The sequence below is a fragment of the Danio rerio genome, chromosome 16 (genome assembly GCF_052040795.2).
Source record: "Danio rerio strain M-AB ecotype USA chromosome 16, GRCz13ab, whole genome shotgun sequence".
Classification (NCBI taxonomy): domain Eukaryota; kingdom Metazoa; phylum Chordata; class Actinopteri; order Cypriniformes; family Danionidae; genus Danio; species Danio rerio.
Genome location: NC_141036.1, coordinates 45,319,646 through 45,344,779, shown reverse-complemented (window position 1 = coordinate 45,344,779; position 25,134 = coordinate 45,319,646). Strand labels below are relative to the sequence as shown.

Here is a 25,134-nt window from a genome sequence, read left to right as displayed (position 1 = left end):
ACTTATTTCAATTTTTGTCCAATAATTTATTTTTTGAATGCAAAACTTTATTTTATTTTGCAAGTATATATAACCCTAGACAGACCCTATTCTTGTCTTATAAGTCATCTATTGTGAGACGTTTTATGGAATTTATTCATTGATTAAAGACTCTTATTTACATTGTCGGGGGTAACGCATTGCAAGTAACGCAAGTTGCATAATAATATTTCTTTTCTAAAGAGTAAAGTAACATTTTACTTTTCAAAATTAAGCAATATTATTTGAGTTACTTTTTTAAAATTTGTAAAATAAGTTACAAAAACAAGTTCTGATGCTAAAAGTAGAAAAAAACTTAACTCTAAAGTAACATAACATATTACTTACCAAAACTAAGTTACGCAATTAGTTGCTTTTTTGGGGAGTTGCTCAATTTTGTAATGCATTACTTTCAATAGTAAGTTTCTCCAACATTTATACCTATGCACATGTATTTGATTTATTCATCTTTGTTTCTATAGCACTTTTACAATGTATGCTGTATCAAAGCAGCTTAACATAGAAGTTCTAGTAAATTGAAACTGTCAAACTAGTTTTCAGAGTTGAATTCAGTTCAGTTCAGTGTGGTTTAAAATTCACTGCTGAAAATTCAAACACTGAAGAGCAAATCCATCAATGCGCAGCTCCACAAGTCCCAAACCAAGCAAGCTAGTGGCGACAGTGGCAAGAAGCAAACTTCACCAATTGATGAAAGTGAAGGAAAAATACCCTGAGAAAAAAAAGGCTCTAATTGCAATAAATGCAATAATGTTGTTAAATAATTTATTACCATTTTAAGTAGCTGTTTTCAGTTTTAAATAAAAAATGTCTTCCAGTAATGGAAAAACGTTATTTTCAGCAACTTTTTTTTTAGCCGTGATCCTTCAGAAGCAATTTTAATGGGCTGATCAGATGCTCAACAACATTTTATTAGATTGTCAATGTTTCAAAGAGTGCTGTCAAACAATTTAATTGATACTGATTTTTTATTGGGAAAAAAAAGGGGTAATAAATGCATTTATTTTAAATATTTTATAAGATTTTAAAATGGCTTTACTCTGACTTTTGATCTATGTAATGCATCTTTGCCGAATAAACATGAATTTATTAATACAAAATACTATAATAGTATATTTTACAAAAATTATGCTTTTTTAAATTTATTTTAATGCAATTGTTTAAATGTTTAATTTAATCATCTTTTGTATTATAGTGGACATAACGGTGGATGTTTGGAAATACATTATAATGATAATAACATGCATCAAGCAAACAATTCACAAAAACATATGTGTATGCCAACAACACGGAACTTTCACAATTGGTAAAACAAAAAAATAGAAATCATTCCACCTCCTGAGGGTCTTGGATAATCCACAAGGGGGCAGAAGACATGTTTTACAACATATACACTATTATTTAGAGGATGTTATTGATAAATACTGGTCAACTAGCTTCCTTAACTAATTAGCCAGCTTCCCAGCAGCTGAGTTCACAATGTCTGAGATGCAGTGAGTAAGACTTAACTTTACAAAGCTGTCTTATACACTGGTGTGCACACACACATACACACCAATACTGTCATATCCAATCTGCATTTTGTGCTATTGTTGCAGCGAAGGCTGTAAGTGTTTCGTCAGGTGCTGGTTTCAGGGCAGGGAGATGGGTGCTGGGATAGGGGAAATAAAGCCTTTCTGTCTGTCCACTCCAGTGGACGGACTGCCCAGGGCTCTGTCTCAGATCCAGCTCTCCTGGGAAACAGTCACAGTCATACCTCAGCTACCAGCTCCGGCTGCTTCTGCACCCCTGACTCAGCAGGAAAAAGGGAACGAAATAAGGAATGACAAAAATATGCAACGGGGGAAAGAAGGGCAGATTCTGAATTGTAAATAAACGAGCTGACTCGAAAGATGCAGAGGAATAGAACGCTTATTTGTATCCTTTCTACTTCTCATCACTTTGGACAGATTAGCATGTATATATAGAGAGTTCATACAGTCTTAATTGTTTAATGGCTCGTGCTGTCTCAATGTCAATGCACTGAAGCTAATAGCCGGCATAAATAACACCAGAGAAGATGCTACGCTAAAAAAAGGATTGCGCGGCTAATGTAAACCGATGTGTAAAGCTTCACATTTTGAAGCTCCTCTGAGATATTGTGTTACCATCTTCCTGGACGTGTTCTCACTCAGGTCATCTTGTACGACTGTGACATAAGGGAGCATGAGCTCTCTGGGGCAGACAGCATTTCTTTCCCCACGCTCCATTTCTCAGCTACCAGACAAGCCGATCAATAAAGCCTAGCAACGGAGCTTGCAGATGAAACATGTCCGCAGTAGGTACACAATGATAAATAAAGTCCAGGCCGAGAACTGTAGCTATTGGAAAATGTTGTTGCTCGGGTAACAAGGAGGAATCAACAAATGAACTGTCGTGACAAACCTATGAAGATAAAAACACACAAATATACAGCTAAAACTCAGACACGATACTTTTATTAATCTGTGTGTGGTGTATATTAAACAAACACTTCAACAGACATGCAGTAAATTACTCAATACTGACAATATTATAAATGATTTGTTTAAAATGCATTCAGTTCTTAATAATGTTTTGTTCATTGTGATGGGACATCCCAAATGCGACATGTTCCTGGATTAACATCTATGTTGATCCTGGATAAACATTCCAATCAGCCAATCAGAATTAAGTGATTTGTTTACAGTTTATGTTTAGGCCTATGGTTAGGTTTCTGCACTTTTACATGATACATGATTTTACATCATCAACTATTATTTCCCTCTGATTTGGGGAATAGTTTACAGTTATGGTTGGGTTTCGGAGTAAGTGTAACGTGAAGTGACCCTAACAACAGGGGTGCGTATCAAAATGCAAGCTTATTAGAGAGGTCAGGTAAGCAATGGTCAACACAGGGGCAAACAGATGTGTATGGGCAATCCAGAGTCGTAGTCAAATAAACAAGGCGAGGATCAAAATACTTCAAAGAAAGACAAAGGAAACACGTTGTAATGTGACTAAACAGTAAACAAGACTCAGCAATGAGTGTCTCAAAGTGAGCCATATATATGCGTATGTAATCAGTACTTGAGCAGCATCAGCTGTGTGTTTGCAATCAGTCAGCATCAGGAACCGGTTGTGTGTGTGTGCATGTGTGTGGTGCATGACTATGGCTGTTTCTCAATATGCGTTCTTCAGTGGTCTTGCGTCCTCGTGTTCTCGTGCAACGTCATTATCAGCTGCCTAAGTTCAGTTCCAATACTCAAGACCGCAAGTAAGGAGGACGCGTGAAACTTCCCGGATGTGTTCTTGATATTGAGGACGCACTGATGCAGACTTGAGCACCGAACTCACTCTGGAAGTCCCAGAAGTCATTGCGACTGGAGGTGGGAAGCGCTGCATTTTATTTAGATTTATTATTAAAGTTCAGAGATATCACTTATTTACCTCAGGAGTTTCCCTAAATAAAACGGTGAAAATAAACATTAACATTGACATCTTAATATAGGAATAAACACATTAAGGGTGTTTGTTTGCTGTAAATCGTATTAAAATCTGTTTTCTTTATATTGTGCAGAGCATATTTATAATGTTTTTATGCAAAGTATATATTTTGAAGAGGGGGAAAACAATAAATCGTTGTATGAATGCTGTAATGTTTAAATAATTTCCATTTTAAACACGTGAAGGTCATGTGACCATCAGGAAGAACGCAGCATCTCATTTCTCAAAGGATATCTCTGCCCTCGCGGTCTCCTGAGTTCGTTCTTCCGAGGACACCTGGCAAGACCGCTCTCCACAAGAACACAAGTCCGTTCTCTGCGTTCTTGGAATTGAGAAACAGCCGAGGTCTTGTGGTCCATAATGGCAGATTTGTAGTCCGTTAGTGATCCATGTGTATACCAGCGATCTGAAGCCACTAGATCCCTGATAATCATTAGAGTAGGGAATAGGTATGGATTATGGTATTTGCGAACAAAAATGATGTTCCAGCATCAACATAGATGTTAATTCAGGATCGCATTGTACTTGGCAAAATAATGACTTTGTTGTATGTGAAACAGCAGCAATCATAATAGACAAAAAAATCATGTTGTCTGAGCTTGGCACTATAGAAACAAGAAAATAACATATAAAAATGTACTAATAGTGTATTGCGTTTCTTCCAGGTTCTACTCCTCACCCTACAGCATCTCCACAAACCGCATGATCGCTCAAACGTCAATCACTCCATTCATCGCAGCCTCTCCTGTCTCCACATATCAGGTAAGATCACAGCACATAGACAGTGTTCAGAAAAACACTTGCTGCAGGCAAACTAACTCCAGCATGTACAGGCATTCATACAGTGGCCCCAAGAAACATTTGAACACATGATATGCTGCATGTAACTTATGCATTTGTTTAAAAGGGGTCATGAGGGGTTTTTTTTTATCCTTTCTGTGGACTACATACATTGTTAGAAAGATTTGAACTTTAATAAATGACACAACTTAGAAGTAGCTGCATATTTTCTGTGCTGTTTGATCCTCTTTGAAACACTTAGAAACTTTTGGTTTACGTTTTCAATTTAGTTTGTCACGTTTAAAAGGCTTCTTAGCATCCATAATTGGGACTCTGTATTTTGGTTGTGAAGGACACAATAAAGGTGATACTGTGGCTCAGTGGTTAGCACTGTCGCCTCACAGCAAGAAGGTCACTGGTTCGAGTCCCAGCTGGATCAGTTGGCATTTCTGTGTGGAGTTTGCATGTTCTCCTCGTGCTTGCATAGGTTTCCTCTGGGTGCTCCAGTTTCACCCACAGTCCAAAGACATGTAGTATAGGTGAATTGAATAAACTAAATTTGCTGTAGTGTATGTGTTTTTCCCAGTACTGGGTTGCAGCTGGAAGGACATTTGCTGCGTAAAAAATATGCTAGGTAATTTGGCGGTTCATTCCGCTATTGCAACCACTGAATGAATGAATGAATGAATGAATGAAGAACACAATTAAGCTTTTACATTTACAACACTGTTAAATAAAACTTAAGTTTAGTTTAGTCTAGTTTAGTTTAGTTTTATAGCACATTTTACGACAGTCAAACAAAGTGCTGTACAGAAAAGTAACATAAAAAACAGTAATGTAACAAAACACAACACACAAACTAAAATACACACAATAACAAAAAAATAAACACACACACACACACATATACATATATTCCCTTTATTTTGCTTGTGAGGAACACAATTAAGCTTTACATTTTTTGCACTGTTAAATAAAATGAGTGTAAAATTAAAAAAGTTATATTAGTTATAAGTTTATAAGTTATACATTTAGTTAAATAACAAAACAACAAAAAAACCACAAAGAAACTAAAATTTACACAACACTCAAGTATGTATTTACACAGGAAATATCTGTTTAAAAAATCACATTTATAAGTCAGTTTGAACCGAGTTATTAATAAACTAAGCAAAATAAACCGCAAAACATACATAACAAACCTGTTCATTTCATTATGAAATAAACATAAAGAACAACATTGCATACAGTGTGCTGCTTATCAAAGCTTTAAAATTAATCTCTTTCAAAGCATGTCTCTGTTTTATGTTCATTGGCATTGTGGAAAAGCACAAGTCTTTACTCTGACTCAATTTACTTTAACTCTTTTCTTCCATATGTAAACATAACTTAAAGTGGCAACCATTGTTTGGTCAATTATACAAGTCTTGGAAGTAAACACCCTCAGCTATGATTGAAACATTCTATTTAGATTTTTGTGTGTGCGTGCATGCGTGTGTGTGTGCGTGCCCGGACATTTGCGCTAATCTGACATCAATGAGAGAGAGATTTACTATGGTCACTTTTTTTATGTATAACGTAGCTTTATGCTGTTGCAGTGGCATATGATGCAACACAACAACAGTTGCATCCAGTGTAAAACTTGGCAAAACAGAAAGTCTTGTAATCCTTGGAAACATAGAGAGCATTTTTAACAAGCTCCTCCGGCCCCAATCCTAACTCTCATCCGGGTCACTGCACTAGTGTGACCCCTCCAGTTCTACTCGCCCCACTCTGAGCAGGATTTAAACAATATGGGAGAACAGTTGTCACCAGGGTTTATTCACACAGCTCCTATTAGCTGAAGTCTAATAAATACACACACATCAGGCTAAAAAGGCAATGATGCAGAAGTAGGCATTGTTCTTCTGCATTATGACCATCATGCTGACACAAAATATGAAAAAATAGATTTTCCACAGCATATTATGGTACGACATAGCTCAACTCGATTCAGTCTGTTTTTATTTGGCTCAGTTTGCATTTGCACTGCAGTTTAGTTCTGTGTAAAGTGGGTAGGATTCTTATTATTATAGTTGCACTGCTTCTACTGCCGCTCCTCAGCTACCAATGAGAATGTCTGGACGCCTTCTATTGACCTGCTGTCATTTCAGGTGTCACTTTCTTGTGATAAAATGGTATAAAATCGGTTTAGTTGGGTGAAGAAACAATTGACAAATTACCATGTTAGTAACCATTCAGGATGCGCCTGCAGCGAGGTTGCAGGAAAAAACAGGAGCGCTAGCATTTACAGCAAGGGAATGACATCCCGTGCAGGACAGAGTTTGTTGTTGTCTTAGAAATAAGTTATATTGATTATTACATATTATATACATTATTTACATAATGCTTTCAGCCTATTGATAAGCACAGTAATTCGGCAAAATTAACGTTAAAGTGAGCGGCGTTCGTCTGACAGGTCCATCTGCGATAGCACCCTCCCGATGGATATTGGATAATACAAAATGGTCAAGCATCCAGCCCGAAATATACAACTATCCCAGTAAAATATGTGTGGTCATGTGCAAGAAATAATGTTCCATGATTAACATATTCAAGATTTTGTAATGCTAAAAACAAGGAAAGAAGGCGGAGCTATACAAGGCCTGAGTAATTAATCATCAACGAGCAAAACTGCATTCTGACGACGAACCCTTGTACACTTGTACAGCAGAGTATGTGAACTTACACTTTCACGTTTCATTCTTACAATTTAGTGTCTGCAGTTGAATTAACCATATGTAACTGTTTTTGCTGAAATCATTGCTGCAATCAAAAATGAGTAATGTGTATGATGCAGCATAGCGTGAACTTACCTGATATGAAATGAGAACTGCAGAGTCCAGCATTTTTACTTAGGCCATTTCTTCATTCAGCTCCCTTTTAGCCAAAGACGTCTGCGGTTGGCGTCAAAAGCAGTGTGGTGTACGGTAAAAGTTAGGTTTTCTATTTTTGGACGAATTTGGCATCAGCACAACACAACATGTTTGCTATTGCAACAGGGAATCCGTATGACATCATGTGTGACGTAGGTTGGTAATTTGTCTATATAGCAGTGACTGCTGATTGTTAAAATACAGTGAGTTTGGTGTCTCGTCTCGCAATTCAACTTATGATAACAGTAACAATTCTATCTGACCAGCTGCTGGTTATCAGTGTGTAGCTCCCTTGTAAAATGAACCAGTGTGGTGAACTGCTCTTCCATGCAGTGGAAAATGACCTGTAGTAGCTTGAGTTCTGTACAAGCTGGACTAAAACCCAGGATAATAGTCGGCTTTTAGGGCTTCATTGGTCTGTCGGTCAGGGTAGTTGGTTTGGTGTTCCACATGTGAGCTCTCGTCAGGTTATCGTTGAATCGTGTTGGCATGTAGAATCAGCATCAGAATGAATCAGAGTCAACTAAATCAAGTAATCAAGTAAAAATTCAAGTCAAGTAGGATCACAAAGAGGCCGGCTGTAATTTTGCTACATTTCTCAAATGTTTGCAAATGATATGGATTGTTAGATTATCAGACATATTTGCACAAGTGAATCTCTCCGTGACAATTACTGTAAAAATGGTACCAAATGCTGCTTTGTTTATGCTTATTGTGTGCGTGTTAAAATTTCAGATTCCTTTGGGTAATGATAAAACAGATGCTGCCCCCCGCGGTGGGAAAAGACCTGTCCTTTTGCACAGGCGCAGAATGCGAATCTCGTTTCAGTTGGCTTTTGTCCAGTTGGTGTGTTCATGCACAGCTTTTTGGTCCTGATGCAATGTGAGGCAGCAACACATTTGAGTTTTGTTGGTGCTAATTGTTGGGCATCAGGAAGTTTTGACTTGCCAAAGGTCAATGAAAATTTGATTTCCCAATTCATGGCTCCTTTAAACAAAACAGATGACTGGTTTTAAGCAAAAACATTCATGAATTAATTAATTTACACTTGATGAGTTTAAATAATTATACAGAAAAGTGTAGATAGTCATGAGAAAAGAGTGCCACGTTTGATAGCTAATTTGGTAATGCTATGATGTTTTATTTGTAACTTGAGTGTCTATAAGTGCAATTTACAGTAGGCCACTGTATTCAAGCAAAGAACATACAAACACAAACACATATGGTGAGAGCATTCTGAAGTATAGCACGTTTCCGTCAATCTCCATGTGTGCCGTTTTGTCAGGAAAGCTTATTAACGCCTTTTCTCCAGCCCTGCATCAGATGGAGTGAGCAAACAATGACTATGAGCATCCTTAATTGATTTGGCTTAAGCTAAACTAAACAAAACATTGCTGAGCACAGAGAAAAGCTAAGCCCTTTAGATCATGCACCTCCCGTCCTCACAAGAATCGTGCAAAGTCACACACACATTCAAGAGCAGCAGCGCTTATATACAAACCACCCACGCTGACCGAGTCCTAGTCCAAGCTCTCGACCGCACATTTGTTATGATAAATCCTGCACGCCAGCAAAGGTTATCTCTTAATCAAATTTTCGTGATATCATGTGCAAACGCGCCCCGTCGGCCGGCGAATTAATTTTAAATTGCAAACTGCGCTGAACCCGCCAAAACGAGTTCAAAGCCAAGCTGACGGGAAATCAATGCACTGCTACCTTTATTTCTCCCCTAGAACTTGCAGAATGGAACAAGAGACAACTGTTTCACTCTCTGGTGAAAGGACAGAGAGAAGGAGAGAAAAAGCATGAATCTTTTAGCAGTCTGCGAGAGAGAGAGAGAGAGAGAGAGAGATAGAGAGAGAGAGAAGGTGTGCGCTTACACATCTTAGTGGACTTAGTGTGTTTAGAGAGAGGCAGAGAGAGAGACGCCCGAGGCAGATCACAGTGATGAACAAATCCCCAAGGCTTTTCTTCCTAGAGCAACATAAAAGGACACCGCATATAAATTTAGACACCTACAACTGTTCAAACGCACTTTCACCATACTAAATGCATACATCCATCCTTTCATAGGAAGTGGCCACTTATCCTCCATTCCATGTGCTATCAAAATACCACAGTTCAGCATATCTTGCTATTTTAGTGTCGATGAGATGCTGTTGCAGGTTTGTCTTTTATATTTTCCGCTTCATATTAAAGGTGCTGTATGTAAGTTTTTTTTTTTTTTTTTAGATTAGATTCAACTTTATTGTCATTACACATGTACAAGTACAATGCAACGAAATTCAGTTTAGGTCTAACCAGCAGTGCAATAGCAGCAAGTGCAAGATACTGTACAGGAATAAGTTATAAAGTGCAGTTATAGAAAACTATAGTGATATTTACAGATGGATGTACTATGAACATTATATACAGGTTGGATAAGCTATGAACAGATTTACAATATATGAATATATGTACAGGGATAGATAAAACATGATTATAAGTGTATATGTTACAATATATGAATATATGTGCAGGTTGCTATTAATAATCAGTAGTGTGCAGATAGATAAACATGATTACAAGTGTATATGTTACAATATATGAATATATGTACAGGGATAGATAAACATGATAACAAGTGTATATGTTACAATATATGAATATATGTACAGGGATAGATAAACATGATTACAAGTGTATATGTTACAATATATGAATATATGTACAGGGATAGATAAACATGATTACAAGTGTATATGTTACAATATATGAATATATGTACAGGTTGCTATTAATAATCAGTAGTATGCAGATAAATAAGCATGATTACAAGTGTATTTGTATAGTGGGTGTGTACATAATTACAAATGCCCATATGCAGTGGGTATGTACAGTTCAATAAGTAAACAGTTTAATGTGGTGCAGTGAATGTGCAAATTTTAAACGTGCAAATGTTAAACAGTGCAGTTATTGCGAGGAGTTTAAGTTAGAGGAGAGTGGGGGGTGTATTGGGGGGGCAAAAGAGTCAGTGTGGGGCAGAGTTCAGGAGGGAGACAGCTCTGACTGTTTTTTGACTGTTCTAAAGCATAAAAATACCATAATATGTTTGCAGATATTTAAGAAACATGCTCAGCGAAAAACAATGCTGAAGTCAGATATTCAGCTTTGAAAATGTGAGTTACTTGTGTTTGTTTTGATCTCTTTAACCAGCCCAATGCCACTTTAGCCAACTACATTTTAGCACCCTGGGCTGCCTAGTTGGAAAACCACATATTTTATTTATTCATTCAGAAAGCCTCTCAAAGCATGCACCCATGGCCGAAATGTGACCTCCAGTTGACATTAGCAGACTGCAAAATGAGACACAGATTCAGAGTTTCACATTAGGTTATTAGCAAATATTATAAATATTACAAGCACAAACATCAGGTGAGCAGGTTATATTGTAACCCTGTGTCCTAACAACACACTACAGTACGTGACAAGATTTGCAGTGATAAGCAATTGGGCTGTTTGCACCAGATAAAACACAACAGAAACTTGCACTTACTTCACTCCAACGAAATAGTAAGGTTTATAATCTAATTAATACATATTAAACCTCTTTAACATTATTAAATGCAGATGCTGAATCACTGATTTGTGTTTGTTTGCACTGAATTATAGTTCTAAAGTCCAATTTCTAGTAGTTTATTTAATTTTTTAGATCTGAGGTGAACTATCTGCTGCTGTTTTCAGTAGTATGCTGCCATGTAAAATAGCATTCAAACTCACATTGTTAGCATTTAACACTGAATAAAGAACATGAGGTGTACCTGAGGTGATAATGTCATCTGGTTTTCTGTTGTTCACCTGCAAGAAAATCTGTAGAAGCTGTTATAAAACATAAGTTTCAGATGTTGGTTAGGATAACAACTCCTTTTAAAATGAAAATATTCCTTCTATCGCGTGCTGTTGCTTTTATTTAGAACACAGTTTAAATCAGCCTTGAATCAATATTTAGGCCCGATAGTAAGGCTTGCTCCTGATAGTCCTCAATCTGGCAACCTGCGTTTGCGTGTGTTTTAATCCAGCAATGCAATACCTAGTTCAACCACTGGGTGTCAAATTTACATACTTTTATTTACTAATTATTTAAAAACCCATTTATCTTAGTTTGGAATTTTAGGTGTTTTAATACATCAGATGATATTACGAAACTACCTTGTCAACTCAGAAATAAAATGTATACATTTTATTTTAGTAAATATTTGTGTATATTTCATTTAAATATAAGTTGTACTTAATGTTGTGGTGATTTATTTTTAAATAATAAATTGTAAGCATTTATTTGGTTAAATTTTTTTCTATTTTTATTTTAGATTTATTTTATATTATTTTAGTAGGTTGAGTAAAACTATTGAGAAATGCCACTCTGTTAGCTAACTGAAATAAAATGAGAACTTAAATATATGTCTTTATATTTGAAAACATGTATTTTTATATTTGCCTTTTTGATTTTATAGTTATTTATAAATTATATTTATGATTATTTATATATAATATAATATCATATTTTTATTTAAATTTCGATTTTATTTTATATCAGGAAATGTTTATTTTTTATTATTTTTATTATTCATTTCAATGGAGTAGTAGTAATATATACATTATTAACCCTCTGGGGTCGAAGACCGCGTATACTTGCTTTCATCTGTAGTGTCGTTTGTTGTTGTTGTGTACACAACAAAAAGTAGACACATTACAGGTTCAATTGATGTATTGATCTTATCTGTACGATCAAAACTGAAAGTGTAATTTAAGTTAATTTCAGCAGTTTGACGACAATACAGATGAAAACGCGTATACGCTGTCTTCAACCCCAGAGGGTTAATCATGTATATATTACTACTACTCCTTTAAAATGAATAATAAAAAAGAAAATAAACATTTCCTAATAAAAAATATAATCTAAATAAAAATATTATATTATATATAAATAAATATACATATAATTTATGAATAACTATAGAAGTTAAAATAAAAATGCAAATATAAAAATAAAAGTTTTATAAATGAGATAAATGAGAAACTAGCTGAAATACAATTTATATATTTGTAATGTTATTTATTTTGGATGTGTATTTTTGCTTTTTTGCATTTTTTATTTCAGTTTATTTCAAAATAATAATAATATCTCATTTTATTTCAGTAAATATAAATATTTCTATTTTCTCATTTAATTTTCATTTTATTCAATCGTATAGTCCGTTTCTTTTGTATATTTCTCATATAGTTTGTTTTATTGTGTATATGTATTTAATTTTAATGTAAAAGTTGGTTTAACTTTTGCTTCTGATATGCATTGCTGATAATCATAGTAGCCCCATCCTAATTTAAGTAATGGTAAATGTGGAATTACTATGGCGGCAAGATGAAAGGAGAGATTTTTTGGGGTCCACGTCGGCCTCAGATGATGAAACTGCTGCCGCAGCGTTGTAATTAGGAGGTAATATCACTGTCTGTAGAGTTGCGATCCCTATGTAATTATCGCACTTGTATTACTGGCTCCTGCCTCGGCGGTTCTGGGGAATCGGGGCTTCGAGGCGTAGGAGGGGGTGAGGAGTGAAATTAAGAAATGCTGGTTTCCGCCCACAGGTCCAGAGTACGTCGTGGATGCCTCACCAACAGTACGTTATGCAACCTACGGTAAGTGCTGCTGAGGAGGTGTTCATTTGTCTTTGTGTGTGTGTGTGTGTGTGTGTGTGTGTGTGTGTGTGTGTGTGTGTGTGTGTGTGTGTGTGTGTGTGTGTGTGTGTGTGTGTGTGTGTGTGTGTGTGTGTGTGTGTGTTTGTGTGTGTGTTGGATGTGAGGAAACAGACAGATAGAGACGAATGAGGAGAGTAGATTTGGTTTATCTTTGTAAAAGGGTAAGACAAAAATAAAAGAAAAAGCTGTTGCTCTTAACCCTCATCGCCCTCTTGTGGCCGAGCAAGTAAGCAAAAGAGATTTAAAGGGGTAGTTCAGAGGAACAATTACAAATTTGTGATTATTTATTCACCTTATGGATATAAAATATGAATGACCTAGATTGTTGAAGGCAGAGGCTGTCAAATTTTCAATTAACAGATATAATTAAAGTTGCATTTGCAACTTTGCATAAAGTTGCTTATTTTAATTAAAGGTAACCCTGGGATTTAATATGTGTATGCCAAAGTTTAATGTAAATTATGTTTCTTAATGAAATATGTTGAAAAAACATGAAACTTTTACATTACTTTGAAAAAACCACCTCGTTTTATACACATTTTGGACTACGGAGGTGTTTTTATTATTATACAATGACACTGTAATTTGTACTATTATTAAAGCAACAGAACTGGAAATACAAAAGACTGATATGTTGCCTCATTGTGTAGCTTTTGGTCAATATTTTTCCGAGAAACAACATCAAAAACTGAAGCGTTGTATGTCTTCCCTGAATTCCTTTATTGAGAGGAAGAGAAAAACGGATGAGAAAATGACTGATGACTTTTAGTAAACTACAGCTACTGAAAGAGTGCAAAGGTGGAGATCGATATAAGTGAGCACTTAAACCAAAGTGGCATTGTATCAGTATTTTATTTTCTGAGTTCATTTGTGGTAATAATAGCAACAGACAGTGGCAGAAGCTTACCGAGTGCATAAAAAAATGGCGCCCCATAGTACTAATTATATGTGTATATTTTGTAATAATGTAAATATTTTAGTTTTCTCCTTCATATTTCAGTTAAAGACATCATTTGTGTTATATTAAGCATTTCAAATATTAACAAATGCCTTTAAAGTTTTAGCAATTTAATTGATTATATTTTAAGTTCACAGTTATATTATTAAAATTTTGTGTTAAATATAAATAAATGTTATACAGATAGTTGTTCTTTTTATCAGGATTATCATAATTATTTAGTTTTTCTGTTTTTTTAATGCTACGTCTACACTGATTCTGATCAATATGAAAATCACATTTTCATCTAAAAACGCTCCATGGCTGCTCTATCACTTTCAGTTCCTTTCGTCATCCACATTAAAAGGCTGAATATGCTTTTGTCCATGTTCTGCGCATGCTGAAATACGCTTTTACCTGTGTCATCCCTTCTGAAGATTGTTTACTTTCCATCTCTTTGAAAAATGTTGCAGCTGTTGTCTTCCGTTGCTGAACAATAGCTTCCAGTTAACATTGTGTCTTTTGAAGAGAGGAAGTAAAGTGCATGTATAACTGACATTAATTTTGATAATGCTTTCAATACAAAGGATATTCAAAATATCTGCTGTACAATGTTGTCCATCATGTTAACTTATTGGTTGCATGACTTTGTCAAATGACTAAAATGCATCCTTGTTTTCAAAAGCCTCAGTTTTCACAGTCCATACTACAAAAAAAAAATGGCGTTTTTAAATGTATCCACTTTGGACAGTGTTTTAAAAAGATATGTTTTACTTTCCTTAAAACACCACCTTAGTGTGGATGGAAGGCCAAAACGGAGAGAAAAAGAAGTATTTTTAAATGGAAACGTATTAGTGACTACATTAACACAGACATTAGTAATCAAATTATTTGCCTTAATCTAAATAAGACTATATTATGATTTAGGTGTTTACATGAGTTGCCTTTTAAATATTCCTTTCATGATCCCATTTTGGATGTAGCACATAATTCAATTAACGTCATCACACTATCCACATTTTCTCTGGAGTTTCAGGTTATTTGGGGTGTTTTATTTTGGATTTGTCAACTTTAACTGCAGTTCGGGACTTCACTTTCATTCAGAAACATTTCATGCATGCTCCCCTTGACAAACGAGATTTTAGATGCGAGTATGAACTGCTGGAAGAGTGTTGTTTTAATGGAATTTTTGATACCGCATGCCCTATGGAAAAGAAAAACCCTCCGCATTTTGTGAAGCAGGTCTCTGTGGTCCTTCTCTGACTCGGTAGGTGCAGAGAATAGTGTCATACTGTACAGTTGTGTGTGTTTACAGACTATCCTGTCTCAAAATGCGGCGAAAAGTCCTACATGACGGTAATAGTTTGATTGCAGTGTTTACATGTTTGTACTGCACTTCAATAATGCGACTAAAATAATTAATATATGAATTAATCTAAAATCGCGGTTTACATGCTCGACTCTTAATCAGAGTATTGTCTTAATCCCATTTAAATCTGATTATTGGTCACCATGTAGACATACTCAGTGTGTACATGGCCTAAATCTGTTCAAATTCTTAATACTGTATGAAAAATGTTTGCTAAATCTGATTTAAATGAGTTTTTGTCTTTCTATATATTTTTCTATTCCTTTTCTAACTATTTGTTTTTGAACTCTTCTTCAGACCTCCTAGAATGCTCTTTTAGTCCACCGGTTTAAAGATGGAACGAAGCACTTTAATCAAGTCGTAGTGCCTTTTTTTGTGTCATTTTGATGCTTGACAGTTCATAATTCTTCTAAAGAAAGGACGTTTTTCACGCCAGAAAGGAACATACAGCTGCTTAGGATGATTAAATGATGGCAGGATTGTCATTTTTGGGTGAACGGTCCCTTTAAGGCCGGTAGACTCGAAGATTCATTTCTCCAGTCTGCAGTCTGCGACAGATAAATAGATCCCTTGTCTGAGCTCCATCGACACAACTTTGTCAAGCTGGAGAGCCTCTCACTCTGTCTCGCTCTACAAACTACCTGTCTTGTGTTCTTTCGCTTAAGTCTTGTATAAGAAGGCAACCCCTCGGCTGGGGTCTGGAGGTCTGCCCACCATCTCTCTGGCTCTCACCTGAACTTGGATTTACTGTAAGCCAGGGGTCTGCATTCCTCCATGGAAATGGCCAAAGGTAGTCTGGGATCAGGGCTTTTTTTTTTACTTTCTTTCTTTGGTACGGCCTGAAAAAAGCTTCAGTCAGCTGTTTCCAGATCCGCAGCAGGCTTCATTCGATCCTGAGCAACTCGAGTAGTGAAACAGGGTTATAGAAAAGCAGGCAGATGTCTGTCTGACTAGATAATGATATTCCAGACTTCTTGTTTGTGTGTGTGTGTGTGTGTGTGTGTGTGTGTGTGTGTGTGTGTGTGTGTGTGTGTGTGTGTCATCGAATAGGAGGTTTGATGATCATGATTATGTTGTGTTAATGTGTTTGTAACCAAACCCTCATATCTAATGATCTGGCAACCCATCAAAAAAGACCTCAGCTGCCTGAGAGAGAGAGAGAGCGAGAGAGAGAGAGAGTGAGGCGGTGGGAGTCTGTGAGCTGATCTCTGCCTAATTTGAAAATCCTGGAAGAAAAACAAAGGCGGAAGAAATCTTTCTTTTTTTTGTGGGTCCTGCAAAGAGAGAAGGCAAGCAATTAAAAGTGGCTGAGAAAGGGAAGCATTGTTATTGGAGAGCGCCGCTGCATTTGGCACCTTGTTACCGTGGAGACACGTGACCATAGCGACCGGAGCAGGCGATGAGAGTTTAAGCAGATCAGCAGACAATGCAGGCACTCTGAGCTCCTCTGCACTGCAGTGTGTGTGTGTGTGTGTGTCTGTGTGTGTTTAGTATACATCAGTACCTTAAGTGCACCTGCTGTTGTGACCTGCAGATTGTGTTGACCATACAGCTGAGTTATGCATTACTATTCCGACCAGATGACAGGTGTGTGTGTGTGTGTGTGTGTGTGTGTGTGTGTGTGTGTGTGTGTGTGTGTGTGTGTGTGTGTGTGCGCAATGCAAATTTTTTAATTTTAATTGAATCAACCATGAACCAAACAATGCTGAATTTGGGATTTAATTGGGAATGACAGGAAGAGGAGTTACTGCAATGCAAGTCAAGGGAAATTTAACAAAGACACATGACAGAACAGTTTTATTACCTTAGCAAAAGGATCTAGAACAGATCAGTTTTCAGCCTACTTTATTTTACTTTATTTTTTACTCTTTTGTGATTTGCCTTTGTTTCCAACTTTAATATTTTTGTAATGTTTTTTATTATTTCTATAAGTTTTTTTTTTTAAAGTCTTTTTAAAAATGTACTTGGCCCTTTAACTGCCCCACCAAGGAAAAATAAATTTGATTGCATTTCTTAACTCCTAATGTCGCTAGTTAACACACTCAACTCATTTTTTTTCAACACATCCCATAATTTCCCATAATCAAAGTAAATCATTTTTTTATAATTTTCTTTATTTTTTTGAAGAATGCAATACAATATTTCAGATTCTTATTTAATATGTTTTCTTGTTGTTTTTATTACATTAAGACCAAAATCAAGTGTCGTAGTGCAGCAGGATTATGTTTGTATGATTTTAATTTTTTTTGTAAACCAACAATGCTCTGTGCGTAAACCAGTATCATTCATTCTTTATATGACTTTAATAGACATTAGTCAAAATATGGTCAACCGCTTGGTAGAGCAGGCAGTTAAAGGGTTAAAGCCAATTGTGATTTCCTGAAAGAAAGAAAATTCTCTAAATTACAATATTTTGACATTTGGAAGAACAGTTATCGGAATAAATATTCAATTAAAATTAATATTAAAATCGCACGCAGTAAATCTAGAGAAATGTAGCATATTTCGTATATTTGGATGTCTTTTAATAGTGTAATGATCATAGTTGATCCGTAGTCCATGCAAGACGCACATCACAGTTTGGGATGCATGTGATCCACGAATTTAATCTACAATTAAAGTTGCAACAGATTTTAAATCATTCACAGGCCTGTAGCCAGCCTGGTGAAAGGGGTGGTTCTTTTTTCTTAAAAAGTAGACATTTTTGCAGTTATTTGCCTTATTTTCTGTTTAATCATGAGATGTAAATACTGCATTTTAGTCATATTTTAAGCACTATTTTTTAGCTGAATTTGCTTGTTGGATAGTCATCATAACCACACTGTTTGATGTTCTAAATAATTCCTGAAGATTTAGAATAAATAAATGTAAAAAAAAAAAAAAAAAACTTATTTTTAAAATACAAATTAATTACATCATAGACTCATGAAAAATATTTGTCAGCATTGGCCAAAACTAATTAGCTGAAGTCACACCGAATTCTGAAACAGATCTAATTTAATGCATACAGTTGACAACACACATGTATCAGTATATTTGGTCCATGCATTCTGTCATATAGCGCATTTGCATCTCTTTTCTATATCACTTGCTTTACCTTAAAAAAAATCTTGATTAAGATTAAGACTCAAATTATGTTCCAAGATTCTGAAAAATACATGTTTTCGCAGTTCTTGTGGCTTCCATGAATGAGATCAAATTATAATAATAAAACATATTATTATATTAGGGACATCCTTTAAGTATATATATTTTTGTCCGTTTCAATGGACATCAGGTCAGAACAGTTGAGATTAGGATTAAACATTAAGATTGTAACCTTTTTACTTTAATTTTGAGGTTTTGTTGTATAGATTGCACCTTGTTTATCTTCATCTTCCTGATCACTCCACATAATGTCCACATCTGGGATTTTCCATCTGCAATACGCTCAAGAACTTCAAGATCTGTATATTCTGCAAATGAAATTGTTTCACCAATGAATTAGTGCATCAATTTATATATATATATATATATATATATATATATATATATATATATATATAAATAAAAGTTCAATGAGCAATAGTTGAGAGATTTACTTTCATTCTGAACCCATTGTACACCCTAATGGACAGACATATTTGAAAATATTCTGATCTAAAGCTTGCAAGATTTGAAACTTTATTTAGTAAGTGCAATCCCTCTTTTTTACATTTAATCTATGAAATATTGGCAAGCATATCAATAAATCTGAATAAAAACATTGTAAAGGTGGCTTATGTTTATGTCTGGAGTGAAGTGATGCCGGCTGCTTTTCCTTTTTTTTTAATTAAAGCATGCCGAGCCTTACCTCCGTTTAATTGGATGACAAGCGTCCACTCTTATGGACTGCAGGCTTTAAATTAGACTAAATGCTCAACCACAAACAATGGGTTGTTGTGTGATGTCCACTGTATTGGAGACTTCCTGAAGGGGTTAAGTGTTTCATAATTTTCTCTTCTGTCCAAAATTCTGAACATGCTTCCACTAGGAGAGATTATTGGATATCTATCATTTATGTATATATATCAAGATAATACAAGACAGTGTATCCTAATTAGCAACAGTATCTTCAAAAGAAACACCATGCTGGTTGACCAGCACTAACCAGGATAAACCAGCATGAAAAATATTGCTGGTGTAAGCTAGCCTTTTCAGCAGGGTATCTTCACAGATGTTGTCAGTAGGGCACTCGCACACATACACACCAACTAGCAAGCTACCCACAATGCACCACCCAGAGGGCCATCACTCAACTGTACCTGTTACTTTCCATCCGAGCGCGAGGAAGAATCCCCTGCCACCCTAACCAAATCACATCCTGGAAATGAACATTAATGAATCAAGACCGCAGTGCATTACGGCAAAGCGGCTTAAAGTGGAACCGCTACGCAAGAGGAGAGAAAAGAAATGAAACGCTTCTCTAAGCCCCCGCTAGTCACGGTCATTTGCAGAAACAAAGAAGCCCATGTTTGAGTAAAGATTTGCCTTTATCCCAGCCCCATCGCAGCTCCGTTTGAACGCTGGGAATTGGCGCGTATGTGCGTGAGAAAGAAAAATGCACCGTATATGTTTTTCTTAATTGTATTTAAATGGTGGGAATTGCTGGTTATGCCTTGGCACACATCGTGGAAGATTAATATCAAACATCCTCCCTGGCAGCCTGCGTTTTTAAAAGCACCGGTACCTGAGAGAGACAAAAAGGAGCCACTTCCTTTTCCTGTCTCTATTTTAGATGCCTTGGCAAAAAGCTCTCCTTCCTCTGATGTCACTGGAGATTTCTGCTCATCTAGTTTACATCGGAAACCCCTGGCTTTCGACTGCAGCCACACACACACACACACACACGTTCTGGCATCCTGGCTTTGAGTTGAAAACGCAACGAGCATACAGGCTGTTGTTCGAAGAGAGAAATCTCATTGGCTGCACCCGAAATCCCTCGCAGATTGTCACTCACTTTTCCGAATACTTCCCTTCAGGGAAATGAAGGAAAAACACACACGCATACGCACACGTACACACAAGCGCAGCTTTAATCATCTGTCTAAGTCTCACACTGATACGGCTGTAAATTAGAGTGGAGAATTATTCAGCATGGATTTCTTTTTTCCTCCGCTCATTATGAAAGCTTGTCGTGGGGCGGGGGAACTGTTAGCTTGAGGCTCTCGCTTCTGAAAGCTAAGACGCGGCGGGTGCTGAGCGGAGCGGCTGAACGCTTTACCTCTGAAAGCGTGAATAGAGACAGAGCGCTTCTGACACCAAGTGCCTGTACAGTTTATTCTTCAAGCGCAGGCAAGCACCAGCTCCACCAATCTGAGCTGGCTGAGAGAGAGAGAGATAGACTGAAACATGGCTCTGTGTGTGTGTGTGTGGTTGTGTGTGTAAAGGCTGTTAGTGAAATCAGGGAGAATATCTCTTTCAAAGATGTTCACTAACTGGTACATTTTAATCAAAGTGGGGGAGAGTAGTGACAAGTTTTCATAAAAACCTCATTATAATAGATAATGTGTTTAGCAGAAATGTTTATTTTGCTGTGATTACTAACTCGCAACAGTGCTCTGTCAAAATCAGGGGTTATTTTCTGTCAATGTAAAACAACTGCAGTATAACTTCACTTTAGGCAAAAGTTGCACATTGTTAATTCAGACCCCATAAACAGAGACGAACGTAACACACTGGTGGATCTAAAGTAACACAATAATATTTGCTAGATTTACTGGCTTAATCTTGTTTAGATTGAATACAGTATCTGACCTTGTTAATGTTAACTGCAAACATATTTTGTGCTTTATTTTTGCAAAAAATATTAAACTGCATTTTCATTTTAAATGTCACTTCCATCGTATGTTTCAAAAGCAATCCAACAATGCAAAATATTAACTTTATCTATAGTTTTTGAATATTTGTTTATTATTATTGCCAAAATGCATTAATCTTATAAAACATATCCAAACACTGAAAATGAAGTGGAAAAATAAGGCATGGTTATTAGCAGTGGGACATGAATAACAGTGTTGCATTCGCCCCCATGGGATCTCTTTCCATTTTAACCTGAATTATTTTTAAACTGAAAAACTTGGAGGGCCATATCAAACACCCAGCGCAATAAAGCTCACAATGTGTTTAACCTTAACGCGATGTATTACTATTTTCAGACCAGCACAACCCTAATTTTCACGTTTTCCACCTTGTTGTTTAAATAGCAAATTCATTTGCGCCACTTTGTGGACTCATGGGTGTGCAGGTCTAGAAAAGAGGTGTGTTAAGGCGCATTGTTGCCTCGTTGCTGTTTTGAGGAACTAAAATAGACTGTGCAATAGACCAGCTAAAATCAGGTCAAAAGTCCAGCACAGAGTACATTAGTTGTGCACCTTAAGTGAAGTTTCATAAACTAATTTCGAGAGGAGCACGTGATATGATTGTGCACCGCTGGCCACTCATCCGGAATCAGTAATAATCCAATCAGAATGATCCTAGCTTAGTATAAATGGATCACTTTCTCCCCATTGCACTATCTTCATTTTGGAAGAATGCTTCCCGCTACAAACGCTCCAGCATTTAAACTACGCTTCAGCATCATTCAACCTTTTGGCATGGAAGAGCAAACAATCAACAACAACAACTTCTCCAACCAGAACCCCGCTCTCCCCAAAACTCCAGCAGCTGCCTCGCCAACAATCGAGCCAGAATCCCCGCAAGAAGCCGGCATATCAACTCTTCCATCTTTTACTTCATCTGCCCCTCACTACACAAGCCACAACTTCGTCTAAACTTATGACGCCGGCGATTTCAAGCCACCGGAGAGAAGCCGAACTCACAGATCACCTAACGTTAACGGTCCACTTTCGGTAACGTGCATGCTTTAAAGGGAAGTCTGAAGATCAGCGTGAATAGAACGCTTTAAATGAAGAACTCACCTCTCAGCCTCCCGTTGGTCAGCAGATCCATAACATTTCGACAGCTGAAATAGTTCGAAGGCAAATGACAAGGCAGTCTAATCCATAAACATATGTCCACAACACCTTCATTCGTCGATATACACCCATGAAAAGGTGCACTGATATCCAATCCAGCCGCTGGTGAGAGTGGAGCCATACTTTCACGAATAAACATTGTAGCGATCTGATCTACAAAATGGCCGCCGGCCTTTGCACTCTGAACTCTTGACCGTGACTCCAAGGAGCCAATAGCTTAAAGGGGAAGTATCACCATCCAATGAGCTTCCAAAACTGGAGACGGTCCCGCCTTCTCTCCCGACAAATTCATGAATGGACTGCGTGCAGAGACTGAATCCGGCCAAATAATCATGTTGAGATTACAGACATGTTATTTATCATGGATGGAGTAAAGCCATGATAAACATTACATTCACACAGTTCCTATTAAGTGGCAACATCGTTTTTTAAGTCTGATGTAGGCAGTTGATATATTTACATTTTATTAATAATTATATATACATGTATTAAAAAAAAAAAAAAAAAAAAAAAAAAAAAATTAAAATTCTGAAATGAGTATTACCCAGCAAGTGATAGACAACCTACACATCAAGCAGTAACCCTTTTGTATCACGCCAATTGTGACTCTCATATCAATGCACCTGAACGTCAGTCAGTTTATAATGACAGTAAGAAAACAATTTCCTGCTCGACTGCAACAAACAAGAGGAGGACATTTCTGGCCATGGAGTAGCCTTTCATACTTATACTTTGTGTTAAATACATTCGAGTTTAAAAAAAAAAAAAAAAAAAAAAAACTTCTATATCAGTAAGGGGTTTAAACTCCACTCCATCATCATCTCACCAGCTCTCCAAGAGGTTTCCTGGACTTCCAGCATAGAAACGCCCCTCACACTCAGTTCTCCTTCTAATTACCACCCTGCAGGAGGACAAATGCCCACTTCTACAACCCTGGCACATTGTGACATTAAGTATTGGAACATGCATTAACAAAGGCGCTTCCATTCACAATCATCCATACACTTATGAAGACTCCTCCCACGAATATCAGCCAATACAATTATTCATGTCTGCTGTACTTGTGCCATGTTGCTAAGATTTCATTTCTAATTCTCTCTTGTTTTCCATTTTAGAGTTCAAGACTGCCAGCTCCTGAAACTGCCCTCATTCAACCCATCACACTCTTCATCCATTCCTAATGCATTTACACTCTTCGCAAAGATACTTTCTGCCTATACAGCCCACACCCTTGATACCATATTCACATATCCCCCCCCCATTTACTCTTCATATCACTATTGACAATATTTAGCACTCATAACGCTCCAATGCTGACTATCATTTGTACTTCCGCTATAGCAGAGTCGCTCCGCCGAGCCTCATTCTCCTTCTGCACCCCCCCCCCCTCTTCTTCCCATTTATAGATGACACAACCGCCCTGTCACACGATTCTGATTTAAGAGATGCTTATAGCAGTTCTTTGCTCCACAGGTATCCCCCAGATCAACTCCCAGTCACTCTTACACAGGGTGTCTCCGGAGTATCAGAAGGTGTTGGGGGCTGATAAGTCAATATAGAGGAGTTTGAGGGCTTAAAGTATTAGAAAGTCTTAGATTCCTTTACAAGGTAATACATTTATTGTTGTACAAGGTATCATCATATGACTGTGTTCAAGCCGTGAATATCAGGATACTAGGTAGTTACGTAATCAGTAAAATTCTACTAAGGTTTGACAGCTTGCCGCTTGTTTACTGCAACACTATCAGTCTGCAGCTCTATAGGTGACAACCTGTCGAATCGGCTAGATTTTAATATACATGTGTCTGTATTCGAATGTTTAGTTGGATTCATTTGTTACATTTTAATATTTAGTAAATATTCCGTAAGATAAATCTCGCCAGCTTTTTTGATTGAAAATGGTGATATGGTCTTTAAATGTGTGGGAAAAGTATTAAAGTGTGGAATTACTTCTCTTATTCCTGTATACTATGTTTCAGAATATGAGCAGCCATCACAGAAGTACAAAGGGCAGCAACAAATCCAGATCCTAGGAAGGTGGTCACCTGATGCCTTCAAGACATGCGTCCTAGCCACTGGCCCCCCAAAGAAGCCCAGATGGCTCTTGTCAGCCATAATCCCACATCCACTCAAGGGCGAGGGCATGACCCAGCCACCTTACCTTCTTCTTTTTCTTCCTTCTAGCCTGAGTAACACTCAGTTTCCTCCCCCAGCCACATAGGTAATTGGAGTTTCATCCAAGCCCCCTGTCACCCCGCCACCCTGGCCGTTTCCGCTGGAGTCTTCACAGCCCCCTCCCATTTCCCGACTCCTGCCGGACCCCGCCCCCCCCTAAAGCTCTGACTTCCGCAGAAGTGTTACCCCGAGCTACGACCCCCGCAGGGGTCGTCTCACCGTCCCTTCCAGGCCTTAGCAATCTTTATTTATATATATATATCTATATACACCTGTACATAGATATATATTTATAATAGTGCTGTCACTCCCCCGCTCCATCTCCTAACGGAGTGTTCCTCGAGCACCTAACTTATCCCGTCACCCTCTAACAGGAGTCTTCACTGTCCAAATCCCCTTTCCCAGACTCCCGCTAGAGTAGGACAGCTTGCCCTGTTCCCCGGGCGCCGACCCCCGCAGGGGTCAGTCACTGCCCCCCCCCCCAGGCCACTGAAACTCATTATATATGTATATCTATGGACTTTCGTTTATAGATATATATTTATATAGAGCGCTGTCACTCCCCGCTCCATCTCCAGTCGGAGTGTTCCACGAGCATCGACTCCAGCAAGAGTCTGGCCAAACTTGCCACTCACCCTCTAGCAGAAATCTCCACCGCCCAAATCACACTTCACGATTTCTGCTAGAGAT

The 25,134-nt window shown here is 37.3% G+C and overlaps 1 protein-coding gene across 15 annotated transcripts in view; it reads left to right on the top strand.

Moving 5' to 3' along the window:
- rbms3 (RNA binding motif, single stranded interacting protein) overlaps positions 1 to 25,134 on the top strand; it is a 261,466-nt gene that overhangs the window by 215,462 nt on the left and 20,870 nt on the right. For 9 of the 15 annotated variants that reach the window (XR_015510627.1, XR_015510626.1, XR_015510628.1 and 6 more), the window contains 2 exon segments: positions 4,206 to 4,302; positions 12,858 to 12,908. Coding sequence is in view for 10 of the 15 variants with exons in the window: in XM_087286242.1 (XP_087142368.1) it covers positions 4,206 to 4,302; positions 12,858 to 12,908 (148 nt within the window). In the remaining 5 variants the exon portion in view is untranslated. 15 annotated transcript variants of the gene reach the window in all.